At 53.5% G+C, this 13,790-nt stretch overlaps 1 protein-coding gene across 5 annotated transcripts in view; it reads left to right on the top strand.

The window, feature by feature from the left end:
• Positions 1–13,790, top strand: part of PASK (PAS domain containing serine/threonine kinase) — a 41,585-nt gene that overhangs the window by 21,424 nt on the left and 6,371 nt on the right. For all 5 annotated transcript variants that reach the window (XM_036857524.1, XM_036857525.1, XM_036857523.1 and 2 more), the window contains 6 exons: positions 783–906; positions 3,355–4,688; positions 5,686–5,867; positions 6,298–6,465; positions 10,067–10,192; positions 10,314–10,448. In XM_036857524.1, the coding sequence (XP_036713419.1) occupies positions 783–906; positions 3,355–4,688; positions 5,686–5,867; positions 6,298–6,465; positions 10,067–10,192; positions 10,314–10,448 (2,069 nt within the window). The remainder of the gene's footprint in view (positions 1–782; positions 907–3,354; positions 4,689–5,685; positions 5,868–6,297; positions 6,466–10,066; positions 10,193–10,313; positions 10,449–13,790) is intronic.

Genomic DNA, 13,790 nt, shown 5'->3' with positions numbered 1-13,790 from the left:
GTTCATCTTCTTTGTAGAAAGTGGGGGGTGGGGTCACAGAAGCTCTGTCCCCGTTATTGTCTCCAGGATGCACTCCTGGGCGTGTTTCTGGGTGCGTGGGGACGTGTGCTCTTGCTCGTGGTGCCAGCCCGCCTGTGCCTGTCAGCCAGGGGCCGGGACTCTTTCTAAGAGCCTCCCCCATGCAGGCTGCTGTGTGGCAAGGACAGTCTCGCTCCTCTGACCCCAGGAACCTGTGATGTCCCGGGCCCTGGTGTAGGCAGGCAGGCGGAGGCAGGTGGCACACGAGCCGTAGGAGGTGACCGGCGCTCAAAGGAAGGGCACAGCAGGGGAGGCTGTGCCATCTTGGGGTCTATGAGCCGGAATGAGGCAGGGGCGGCTTTCTGGGAAAGGGAGCAGCGCCGGGCGTGGTGGGGTGGCCAGAGGGCCGGGCCCCAAGGCCCTGGGGAGGGAAGCAGGGCCCAGCCGCCGGGCCTTTGGTTTTCACCCGGCGTCAGAGTGGAGCCCTCGGGGGGCTGTCGGCAAATGAGGGGCAGGTTCGACTCCGGGGTCGGTGGGTGTGGGGCCCAGGGCGGAGCAGGGAGAGCCCAGGGAGGCTGTGGGCCTGGACCTGGTGCCCGTGGGGCAGTGAGGGGCGGGACCTGCTGTGGACGTGGGGCTGGCGGTGTGTCTGAGGTCGGGTTAGGCCCCCTCGCCCCCTGCTCACCAGTCACACGGGCCGAGGGGGTGGTTTTCAGCAGGATGGGCCAGCAAATGGAAAACGCTCTTTTTGCTGTTGCTGCCAGATCTAAGGGTGAACACCGAGACCCCAAAGCCAGTGGAGAGCCAGGCCGCCCCCCCCAGGGCCCAGGTTCCTGCGGACGCCGGAGGCCGCCTCGCCTTCTCCCTCCCGGCGCTGCCCACTCTGGGGTAAGTCCTCTGGGGGAGGGGCGGGTGCGCGAGGGGCAGGGGGAGGCACCCTGGGGAAGTGTTCAGTCCTTGGGAATGATGGAGGTGACACCTGCTGCTGCCCCTCGCGATGGCAGTGCTTCTCCTGTGTCACCCGGCCAGGTCCCCGCAGGCTCCGTGACACGGGCCCCATTTTATGGACGAGAAAGCGTTCAGGGAGGTTCCAGGGAGCTGATTCCAGCATAATTTTCTCATTCTGAAAATAATGTGAATCTGTTTGCTATGCATTTTTAAATAACGAAGTATTCTATTTAGAGGAGACGAGGCACAATGTGGAAAACTTAGGAAAGTAGAAATAGAACATCCACTTGCTCAGCTATCACAGTCCTGTTGTGCATAGCAGTTCGGTTTGTTTTCAATAAGTTTCTCTTTTTAAAGCAATCTCTTTGAAGCGCAGCATACAGTAATGCGCCGACCTCTCTGAACCTTTCTCCTCTTCCCCTGGGAGGCACTGCTCCCACCCCACTCGGTGTCCCTCACTGCCCTGGGGTCAGGACGCAGGTCAGAGGTGCCTGTTCTTGAACTTCACCAAATGCACTCCTTTATCTCCGGCATCTTTTGCTAACCATTGTATGAGATTTATTCACTCACACATACACACTGTTTTCTAGTCTTCTTGAAATTATGTTTTAAATACATACTACGTGAATGTGTATGTTTTTCTAAGTACAGAAGAATAATGGTAAAGAGCAAAGGTCCCTGTGACGCTCTCCCAGGTCCCCCAGAGAGAACCACTGCCAGCAGTGATCTCCTTGCAGACCCCTTTCCCCGTGTGCTTAGATGGAAGTGTGTGTGTTACACAGGCACAGGTAGGCTGCCGTGTGCACCTTGTCCTAAATGTGTGCACGTGCCTGGGCACGCGGTGTGTGTGTCTCGGAGACCTTTCTCTGCAGCGCCGCCTCAGAACCGCCACCTCACAGGTGGCACCATGGTTTGCGAACACGGCTCCTGTCATTTGCTTCAACTTCCTGGCCTTTTCCTATTTAACTTTTGGTGGCTGGAGCAGCGTGACTGCGGGCTCTCCTTGCTGTGTGCATGCATGCACACGCGCGCGCACACACACGCGCGCGCGCACACACACACACGCACACACACACACACACACACACACACACACACACACACACACGGTGAGGAGGGAGGATTCTGTGCTGCCCGGGGGCGCATGGTGGGGCCTGGGCCCAGGGGCACCCGCTGGTGTGGGCGCCAGGTGCCCGGCCTGCGTCAGGGCAGGTGTGTCTCAGCGGTGGCTCACGTGCTGAGCGATCCTCAGCGCGGTGCGTGGGCTTGATTTTCTGGGACGCGGGTGGGCAATGAGGAGGTTCCACTCGATGGGCCGGTTCCTGCATTTCCTCTTCGCTGGACGTTTCTGGTCTCGCGGTTCTAAGTGTTTGAGCTGCGTCCTTCACGGGCCAGTTACCGTCTTCCTCCTTCCTTCACTTGCCGCCTCACCTGCTGACACCGCAGAGGCTGTGTGGCTCCCTGGAGACAGGCCCAGGGCTGGCCTCTTGGCCCGGGTGGATGGTGGCGGTAGATAGAGGTGGCGTAGTGGCGATGGGTCATTCTTGCCTGGTCTCTGCAGGCCCTTGTCCCCTCAGCTGTCCCTCAGGACTCCGCTCACAGCAGCCTCCTCTGCGGGGCCCGTCCTTGAGTGGCGTCCTTCCTCTCCCCGCCTCTTTATGAGCCCCTGGTGTAACATTTACAGATCGCCGCACGCCTCCCCAGCCAGGCCGGGCACTGCCACTTTCTATTGGCCTTGGTGCTGGCGGCCGACCTTGGGCTGACACGGGGCCGGCGCTCAGCGCCGCCTGCCGAGTGGGTGCCGGTGGCGGGGCCGGCAGAGGGGAGTCTGGACGCAGATTGCCTGGTGGGCCGTGGCGGCCTCTTCCTCGGTGGTCCGCCCGTGCTGAGCGCGCTGGGGGCTTTGTGCTCCAGCTCTCAGGACCCTGGGGGCACGGCTCTTCCAGCCTCCTGCTCCTCGTGCCCTGCCCTCTCTGAGCTGTGAGATCCGATGGTGTTTGTAGCCATTGTGGTTTACCGCGTGCAGTGTCCAATGCCTCTGCTTTCTTCCCACACCTCCACCTTGCGGGCAGGAAGAGGCTGGCTGCACGGCTGTCGGGGTGCCACTCACCGCAAAGTGAGATTGCTGACCACAGCCTTGAGCAGAGGGTCCTAGGCACTCAGTGGCATTCTTGGATAAATCATTGCTAAGTGTGGCTTTATCTGGAGAATATGTGAGTTGGTTCTTCATATTTTAATTTTGTTATAAAAGTCTTTTTTTTCTGTCGTAAGTTTATGGTGTTAAATGCATGGTGCGGGTCTCTAATCAAGGGGGAACCCCTGTGATCTCTTTGTTTTGACTCTTCTGTGGCTCCTGAGTGACTGTGTCATCCGTGTAACAATCCCCAGGGTGGACAGCGTCCCAGCAGGAAGCCGGCCAGCCCACAGCGAACACTCATTATCCAAGGACCGGCAGAACGTGCCAGAAGGAAGCCCGCCAGCCCAGGAACAGTCACTGCCCGAGGGCCAGCGAAACATGCCAGGTGGATGCCCGTCAGCCCCTGGCCAACGGTCGTCGCCAGAGGACCAGCAGAGCACTGTCTTAGAGAAAGAGCGGCTGGCAACAGCAGAGAGCCTCAGGCAGGACCTGCTGGGAGGAAACAGGTCTGGGCCAGTGAACACAAAACCATGTGCTTCCCATGAAGATTCTGAAACACCAGTGCCAAGTGCAGATGGGACCAGTGGTGCTGCAAGGGGTGGCCTGTATCAGGAGACACAGCTGGGGCGGAGGGGCTTGAGTGGTGCCAGCGATTCAAACCACAGGGCTGATGGCACCAAGGCCAGGCCCCACACTGCAGGTCAGCCGGCAGGGCAGGCCCTCCCGGTGCGCGGCCCTGGATTCGAGGGAGAGTGGCGCGCCCAGCGGGGAAGCCCGGACTCGGCCCCCAGCCCCTCGGGGACGGTGCAGCCCTTGCTCTCGACGCCTCCTTTGGCTGAGCCGTGGCTGGGGACGTGCTTGATTAAGGAGCAGGTGTGCGCATCGAGCTTCGCGGGGCCTTGGGGTGTCTCCTACGCCGAGCAGCCCCTGCCCTCCGCCCCTGCGTCCTTGTGTGACTTGGGAGGCACAGACGCACACGGCGGCCGCTCGGGCAGCTCCTCGGCCTGCTACGCCCTTGCCACTGACCTGCCCGGTGCCCCGGAGGCCGCGGAGGCCCGGGAGGCTGGCGAGAATTCGTTTTCCTGGAACCTCAAGGAACTCGTTTTCAGTGAATGGACAGACCGAACTTCTTCAAACTGTTCCTGCGCTACGTCTGAGCTCGGGGGGACCCGCTCCCCTTCACTGGGGGTCTCTGATGTGGATGTGAGTGGTTTGCGCAGGCAGAGGTCAGAAGTCCTGGACCACCGGGAGCTGTCGCTGCTGACCGGCGCCTACTTCAGTCTGGGTGGAGACCGGCGGTCCCGCGAGGGTGGTCTGGAACTGGATGGAACCGAACCATCACACACGTGCTTGGCGTCCTCCGAACACGATGACCTGGATGAGAGCCCGGACCGCGTCCCTCCTGTGTCGGGAGCCGGCCCCGTGGACGCGTCCCCGCTAGAGGCACCCAGGCTGAGCCTCCAGGCCACCTCCACGCCTGTGAGAGCAGACGGCCCTGCGCCGCTGGGGGCCGCCGACCTGCAGCCTGAGATCCAGGAGGGCGCCTACGCGGGGAGCTGTTACCACCGAGACGGCTCGCAGCTGGGTACGTGCGGCTGGGGGGCGGGGGGGCCCGAGAGCACGGCGCGGCGGGGTCGGGGGGCCTTCCTTGTCCTGGCATCTGACGGGACTTCACCCCTGGAATCGTTTTGGCAGGAATGAGGTATTATATTAAATAAAGAACCGAGGTTAGAGTTTACCTCTTCAAAGTGAGGATCACAGGTGCATGTGCCGGGGAGGGGCAGCCCCGGGGCCCAGGCCCTCCGTGCGGTGCAGCAGGGGGTGGGCTCCCGGGGGCCACACCAGGAGGCAGGTGTGGCTGAGGGGCTGGTGGTGGTTTTCCGTGTGCTGTCGGGGTTCAGGCTGCTCTGGCCTCAGAATCTCCATTCTGGGGGTGTGGCCGTCAGACCCCTTCACTTGTCCCTTTTTCTTTTCCTAATTTCCTAACGGTGCCATGTTTCAGCCAGTTGTTTCCTCATTGCTGATTTCGTAGTGTTGGTTACCAGGGTTTTTTCCCAGACTTAAAAGAGTTACATAAGTAATATGTGTTATTTGCAGAAATATTAGAAAATATAAACAGAAAGAAAAAAATAAAATCACCTGTAAACCTCCCTGATAGCTACCTTTGATTTGCTGTATTCCCAGGAGGCTGTGTCAGCGCACACGTGTGCCACGGCAGTGTGCACGGTGATGTGTACGGTTAGGTGGCACGTGTGTGTACGTGTGGCTCCCGAGCCAGACTCCTGTGGAGGGTGTTGGGGGCGGGTTTTCCAGGCTCGTCCGAGTCGGCGGCTGGTGGCGGGTCTCTCCTGAGTCCCCTGGCCTCCGGCTGCCCCCGAGGACATGCTGGGCTGCTGGCGCCCCGCCGGCGGGAGGTGATACGGGAGGTGATACGGCCGCTAGCCTCAGCTTTGCCCTCCTCCGGGCTCGGTGCCCTCCGCCCCTGCCCCAGGCGCTGTCTGCTGGCTTTATCCCGTCCTGGGGGACGTGACACTGCGGAGGTGACAGCAGCGGGGGTGTTTGGTCTCCCCTTCCCTCCTCAGGTGTGCAGTTTGAAGTGAAGCGGGTGGCGCTCCAGGGCTCGTCCGCCCTGTTCTGCTGCTGGCTGGTGAAGGACCTGCTGCACGGTCACCTGGCCTCGGCCCCGCGGACCCGCCTGTTCCTGAGCAGCCTGCCCAGCTCCGCCCACTCCACCTGCGAGCTGTCTGGAGCCGGCCTGGGGCAGGTAGGTGACTGGCCAGCTCCTGCCTTCCACCCGCCGCTCCCAATCAGCATCTCTGTCTCTCTCTCTCTCTCTCTCTCTCTCTCTCTCTCTCCTCTCTCTCTCTCTCTCTGTGTCCTCTGGGATGGGAAGAGGGTCTGTGTAGGGTCTGACTTCTAATATTCTGTGTGAGTATCAAGCCACATGTGGGATTTCAAATCTGTGTGTCTCCGTGTGCACGGTGGGGTCCAGGAGTGTGCCAGCCTGGACCGACTTGTCGAGGCCCCTGGCGTACCCCGTGGAGAGCGGGTCTCGGGCCGGGGACCCCGTGGGCCTGGGAAGAGCGGGGAGGGCAGCACAGGGCGTGGGTGCCGCTGTCACCGCTCAGCCTGCCGCTGCCCTGCTCCTTCAGTGCGTTGCGCGTGGTCCCTCGGACCTGCCTTTGCGTTCGCAGGTGCTCGCGAGCAAACCCTGGTTTGAGGAGCCCCCCGAGGCCCTGGAGCTGGAGAGGCTGGCGGCCTGCGAGGGCGCGTACTCCCGCAAGTACAGCACGCTCAGCCCCATCGGCAGCGGGGCCTTCGGCTTCGTGTGGACGGCGGTGGACCAGGAAGCGAATAAGGAGGTACTGGGCTCCTGCAGGGGTGGGGTCTGCGTGCTGCGGGGCCGGCTGCCCGGCCCACACCTCATCCTGTAATGTGCCTTAGAGCCACCGCCCCTCCCTCCCAAGTGCCGTTGTGATGAGATTTGTAGTTGCCTGGGCGCTTCGTGGTTCGGGGGAGCTGGCGTGGTCGCCGTGCTGCCTGTCCCCGCGAACCCCGAAGACTGCCCAGGTGTCCCCGGGCCCGGCCTGCCGATTCCTGGGAGGGCCAGTGTGGGACCCCTTCACCACGGCGGCTTCTAGTCCCTTCTGGAATTTACCAAAGCTCCGTGCTTGGGTTGATACCTCAAGGATCTGTATCAAAGTCTTGTTGGTTTTAGTGACTTTTCAGTGGATCCTTTGGATTTTCTTCCTCTGCCGGCAGTGACAGTCCTGTCTCTTTCTCTATTACTTGCGTCTCACCGCCTCTTTTCCTTCCTGCTGTCACCTTGGCTAGGACCTGCAGAGCCGTGTGGAGTAACAGGTACGCTACCCGACCTCGGGGTGGTCCTCTGTCAATTCCAATGGCTCCTTTTATTTTTTGATGGATACCTTTTGTTTGAGGATACTTCATTTTATTTTCAGTTCACTAAATTTTTTTTTAAAGAATGAGCATTGAGTTCTATCAAATGTCTTTTCAGCATCTATTGCGATGATAGTATCTTTGTTTCCTTTATTAATATATGAATAACAACCGTCAACTTCCATTCGTAGACTCAATCCTCAATTGTGTTATAACATTCCTCTAATGCGTGGCTGAATTTGGCTTGCTAATATTTTTATTTGGGATTTTTTCATTTATATTCATACGTAAGTGTTTTTTCTTTTTTCTCTGTCAGTTTTGTGGGGCCTGCAGAGTTGGGGACACCGGTGGTGACCAGCACCTGTGACGTCACGTTTGCAGGGGTTTCTGTGACGAGTCTCGTCCCCTTGGCTGTCCTCATTCTTGTCTTCACTCTCTCTTCTCTTTGCTAGACTTGCCAAAGAATTGCCTATTTTTTAATCAAATATTTGCTTTGTTTTCTTTAAATTTCTTTTCTTGTACTTTCTACGAGTTAATTTTGCTATTTTTCTAGCTTATTAGATTGAATGTGTGTTTTTTTAAGCTGTTACTTAGTAATAAAAGCTTGTGCAGTGTTGAGTTGTCTGAGTGCACTCGGCCACCTTCTAGAGGTTTAAACACATGCTGCTCTGGGTGTCACGTGTTTCTAAGCAGTCTTGTTCTTAAGTTTCTATTGTCATCTTTAATTTATTTGAGGCAGATCTTCTCACTCTTGGTTTGGATCAGGAATCCAAAAGGCTCTGCGGGTTTCTTTAGACTTTTATACCTAAGGAAGAAGAAAGGAGACCCAGAGTTCTTCTCTTGGTTTAAAAAGAAGCCACATGAGTAATTTTGCCTTTCAGAAAACGGAATGTCAATTTAAATGTTATTAGGCCAACACATTGTTAAGTAAAGCAGCCAATCAGAAAGTATACTTTGAAGGGTTTGGGTCTAGTTCTCAGGACAGAGTGCAGATTGACTTGCAGGGTGTTTCCACCTTAACAATATCAATTCTTCTGATCCACGAACATGGGATGTCTGTCCGTTTATTCAGATCTTTAATTTCTTTCAACAATGTTTTTTAAATTTTATTTCATTTACTTTATTTTTTAAAAAGTTTTATTTTATATTGGAGTATAGTTGATCAACAATGTTGTGTTCATTTCTCAACAATGTTTTATAGTTTTCAGTGTACAAGTCTTGTCCTGCTTTTGTTAAACCTCCACTGGTTTTATATCCAGTTTCTTCTCTTTCCTGTGCTCATGTTTCATTTGCTGGAGTATATTTGTTACTAATTTTTCTAGGAAGGATGTATGGGTGTTCCACTCGGAATCCTTACATGTATTAAGGTGTGGTTTTTTTCCTCATATTTTAGTGGAGATGTGCCTTTTTCCTCTCAGAATGTTTTAGATACACAATGGTGTCTATTGTCATCTACCATTATTTTGAAGTGAATTTTGCTGCCAGCAACTTGATTTTTATCCTTTCTGTTTTTGTCTTTTTTTTAATCTTCGGAATTCAGAAAGTTCACCAGGATGTATTTCTGTGTGTGTGTATGTGTGTGTGTGTGTGTGTGTGTGTGTGTGTGTGTGTATGTATGTGTGTGTTCTTTATTCTTGCTCGACACTTGGTAAGACTTCAATCTAGATGTTTAGAGCTTTCTTTACCGTAAGAGGATTCTCTTCTCTTGTTCCGTTATTCTCCCCCCTGAAGCTCATGTTAGGTGTGCGTGGAGGCCGTGGAGGCCGCCTTCCTTCTTGTCTCCCTAAACCTGCAGCTGGACGGGCAGCAGGCAGCTGCCTGCAAACACGCGAACTCGAGCTCTGCCGTCTGCGCTGCTCCGGCCCCGCCTGACTCCATCATCCTTCCCGTGCCCCGTAACCCCGGTTCGTGGCTCCTCGGGCCGTCAGCCTTGCTTCCACCTTCATCTTCTTGCTTTCCCTCGCGTCTCTCATCTGACCTGTTAAATCGTGGTGACCCTCCCCTCGAAGCACCTTCAGAGTTTGTCCACTTGTCACCACGCACATGCTGGCACCCAAGCCACCAGCTTTTTTCTCCGGATTATTGTGGGGTGACTGGATATTGCAGAAGCTCCTAAGTGGTCTCCCTGCTTCTGCCCTGGCCCTGTGTGCCGTCCCTGCCCCTCGTGCCGCCTGCTCACCACGCGCAGAACCTTCCCCCATCTTCCCTCTGCCTGCAGTGCCTCCCCCCGGCCCCTCTCAGAAGCCGCCGCCCCGGGAAGCCCTCCCCGGCCCCGCCACCCGGCACTTCCCGGTTCAGCTGCTGCTTCTCGGCCCTCGCTTTTCCTGACCCGTGGTGCATCTTGTGTATCGCCTGCTTCCCGGCAGATGCTGATCTCCGTGAGGGCGGGGGTCTCTGTCGTCTGGTTTGGGGTCTCCTGCTGAAGTGCAGAGCAGGCCTGGCCCGCGGTCACTGCTCACCACATGCCCAGCGCCCACCTAGGAGCAGGTGTTTTGTTGAGGGGCAGGGTTGTCATTCATTGACCTAGGGTGTTGGTTTCCTTTACTAACGGTGTCTTTTTTTTTCTATTCCACACTCCAGTTGACTATCATTAATTGATTAACACCGTTTTTTCCGTATTTATCTTGTGTCCATCTGTCTTGCTGAACTCTCTGATTAGTTCTCAGGATCAACATGAATGACAGTTTTTGTTCATTTTTTCTAGTTCTCAGGCCTCTTGTTTCATTTTCTCAGCCAGGACATCCAGTACTCGGTTGAGAAATTGGGGTGACATGCGGTGCTCTGGGGAGCACCTGTCTTTCCGCAGGGCCGCCTGGCTCCGCCGTCACCCCCGTCCGCCCACTTTCTAGATTGGGCAGGTCCAGTCAGCGCTTCCGGTCGGCTGCTGACTTGCTTCTCTGTCTGCTCACGCCGGAGGGCTCTTGTTAGGTTTCTTCTTTCAGGTCCCTGGGGCTCAGCGGGGGTGGGGGTGGGGTTAGGGTGAAGGTAGAGCAGCACGCTTGACGGGCTGCGAGAGGCGTGGCGGGGATGGCTGCAGTCACGTCCCCTCTGTTCTCCTCGCAGGTGGTGGTGAAGTTTATTAAGAAGGAGAAGGTTTTGGAGGATTGTTGGATTGAGGATCCCACACTTGGGAAAGTGACTTCAGAGATTGCCATCCTGTGCAGGGTGGAGCACGCCAACATCATCAAGGTGGAGAGCTGGTGTCACCCCACTTCTCGAGTTCTGTCTGGAAAGCTGTTGTCACCCCACTTCTCGAGTTCTGTCTGGGAGGTACCCCGGCAGGGCCGCAGCCAGCTTTGTGTCTTTCCAGGTACTGGATGTATTTGAAAACCAAGGGTTCTTCCAGCTGGTCATGGAGAAGCACGGCTCCGGCCTGGACCTCTTTGCATTCATCGACCGCCATCCCAGCCTCGATGAGCCCCTGGCGAGCTACATCTTCCGACAGGTGAGAGCCGGCCAGAGCCGCCTGGGGAGAGTGTGCGCTTGGCTGCCTGGGCCCAGGGCTGCAGGGATCAGTGATACACACTCTGTTCTCTCTGTGAGCTGGATCTGGCCTTTGGTTTTTGGATTTTATGGAGTAGGATATGTATTTTGAGAAGAGAATTCTGTGGATGAAGCAGAGAGAGTAAGGTGGGGAAGGAAGAATGAGGCCAGGTACTATCCTGGAATGATAGCAGACGTGGGTTTGATGATTCAAGTTTACTTATATCCCTACAATAGCCACACCAATCTCAAAAATGGACCAACAAAGCTACCAGACTGGGTTTTGAGATTGTGCATTTGATCTGAATCCTTGTTCACCAATGGGAAATCATTGCTCATTTGTACAGAGAGATCATTCTAGTGCCAGCATCATGAGGCTGTTGGGATTAAATCAGAGAGTGCCTCTAAGGCCCTTGTGCAGCACACACGAGTCCCGCACACAGGAAGTGCTTAATAAACGTAGCCGTCCAGTTAATTAGTCCACAGAGCTTGCGGTTCTGGCAATCTCATTTTACAGTGAGTATTTGTCTTGATCTCTTTTGTGTCTATCTGTGTATTGATGTTAGTCCACTTGTTAGTTTTTGGAATGAGAGAGTGACCAGTGAAGTGGAAAGGTGTCCTATGAGAGAGAGAAATTGGGTGGCAGGGTGGGGAGGGGGAGACAGCAATTCCTGTTTTAGTTTTAATATCTTGGTAGTTCCATTCCAGACGATTCCTAGCTCCCTGGAAAAGATGGAGAGATACCTGGGAGGGGGCTGTGACCAATTCACAGATTTGCTCTTCATTTCCTGGAGTTGACTTGATTTCTAATGACAGCTTCCGTGAATTGACATTTCTTCCTCAAAGCTATAAGCTCCCAGAAGTTATTGGATTTGTGAAATTAAATTTCTGAGGCACCTACTTGTAAGTTTTGGTCATCATCGTTCTGCCCAAAGAATGTCACCTCTCCCCCCTTGCTACTTTGGAAGGTTATTTACGCATCTACTTTACTTCATGGCAAAGATTTGTTTCTGAAATCTTCACGGCAAACAGAGTGTCAGTATGACATAACATTAGGAGTCAGTTATCAATAGCTGCTACCTAACCGTTGTTAATTTGGGGCTACTGATACAGGTAATTCTAGTGTTCAATACTTTTTAACTTTTGCAAGAAGTATCTATAGCCCCTTTGTAAATCTATATACATAGTAAGTGTTGTTATATGTAAACGTGGATCCACAACTCTACAGAACTCTATTATTACATATAAACGTATGTATGTCCAGTGCCAGGTATTAGTGTATTGCCTCTCAGCTCCGGATCTGTGGGTCTGCTTGGTGAACTGCTCTCCTGTGCAGCTGGGGTCCTCGGGGGGGCCTGCAGGAAGAGCAGCTACTCCCGTTCAGGTTCTTTACCGCTTTGTAGTTAATACACCTTGATGAAGCCTTCCATGTTCAGATGAACGTATGGTTTCTGTTTCCCCACTGGAGCCTGATATGTACATGTGCATGTGTGTATGTATATGTATGTACATATACATGTAAAAGTGTGTATATATATATGTATGTGAATGTATAAGTATAGACGTGCACGTGTATGTATGCACACGTGTGTATGTGTGTACACGTGCACATGCATGCTTCTTTATATAAATGCAGGTATGTATATATTTGCATGCATGTGTATGTAAATATACATTTATTTATTTATTTAAAGTTAATTAATTCAGCTTAGTTTGTCTGCCATGAACTATTGCTTCTGACTCAAAGATATTCATCTGTAAATATAAAATTGTCTCTAATGATGTAAATGACTGACTACATCCATGAAATCACTATGTTTTTTATTTATTTATTTATTTATTTATTTAAAATTTTTGGCTGCATTGGGTCTTGGTTGCTGCGTGCAGGCTTTCTCTAGTTGCGGCGAACGGGGGCTGCTCTTTGTTGCAGTGCGTGGGCTTCTCATTGCGGTGGCTTCTCGTTGCAGAGCATGGGCTCTAGGCGTGCGGGCTTCAGGAGTTGTGGCACATGGGCTGAGTAGTTGTGGCACACGGGCTTAGTTGTTCCGTGGCATGTGGGATCTCCCCGGACCAGGGCTCGAACCCGTGTCCCCTGCATTGGCAGGCGGATTCTTAACCATTGCGCCACCAGGGAAGTCCCGAAATCACTATGTTTTTGTTTTTGTTTTTTTTTAATTAATTAATTTATTTTTATTTTTGGCTGTGTTGGATCTTTGTTGCTGTGCATGGGCTTTCTCCAGTTGCGGCGAGCCAGGCTACTCTTTGTTGCAGTGACAGGCTTCTCTTTGTGGTGGCTTCTCTTGTTGTGGAGCACGGGCTCTAGGCACGTGGGCTTCAGTAGTTGTGGCGCATGGGCTTAGTTGCTCCGTGGCATGTGGGATCTACCCAGACCAGGGCTTGAACCCGTGTCTCCTGCATTGGCAGGCGGATTCTTAGCCACTGCACCACCAGGGAAGTCCCCGAAATCTCTATGTTGATTGGTACAGTTGGTGTCCAAATTATGAATAGGGTCAGAAATTGTACTAATCTTACTTAAACTTAACTGAGGTGCTACTTTTGTTGATCTCTGTCACCAAATGTGCAGTGCAGGCAGACAGCACTATATTCTAGTAACTTGACCCTTTCACAGTGGAGACTAATGTACTTGACTTGTTGAAATGAAGCCCATTTCCTAGGGAGTTACTTTAAATTCACATGGTTGAGAACTCCACACGTGTTGGGGAACGTATGGCTGACACTCAGGGCTGCTCTTTGAGGAGCTGCCAGAGCCTTGAATTAGGAGTTTGAAGACTTGGCTTCTGTCCCCAGCTCTGCTCCTGAATTGCCGTGTGAACTCTGGGCAGATCACTGTCCCTCACTGTGAACCAGAGGTGGTGGGGTCAGGCCTTCTCTAGGGCCACCTCCCATGCAACCAGCCCACACTCATTAAGGTGCCCACCATGTGTCTTTGAAGCTTCTGCCGTGGTCTGTCTGTCTTTCCTCCCAAGATGGTCGTTCTGTGTCTGCTGAGGAGGTTTCGTTGGTAGCACACAGACAGAGAACTTAAAAATCACATATTTATCTGGGGGAGGGAGGAATGGGGGTGTCAGTGAAAGAATACAAAGTTTCAGTTTTGCAGGACGAGTAAGTCCTAGAGGTCTGCTGTACGGCATGGTCCCTAAAGCTAACGATGCTGCATGGTATACTTTAAAATTTGCCAAGAGGGTAGCCCGTGTCTTAGGTGTCCTTATCACAAAATAATAATAATAATAAATAATGAAATTAAAGAAAAGAATCCTAGATCTGCGTTGCTGCCTTGTGGGCA

Source organism: Balaenoptera musculus, chromosome 7 (genome assembly GCF_009873245.2).
Source record: "Balaenoptera musculus isolate JJ_BM4_2016_0621 chromosome 7, mBalMus1.pri.v3, whole genome shotgun sequence".
Classification (NCBI taxonomy): domain Eukaryota; kingdom Metazoa; phylum Chordata; class Mammalia; order Artiodactyla; family Balaenopteridae; genus Balaenoptera; species Balaenoptera musculus.
Note: the sequence above shows the minus strand (reverse complement) of the source record. Positions and strands in the feature narration are given on the sequence as shown.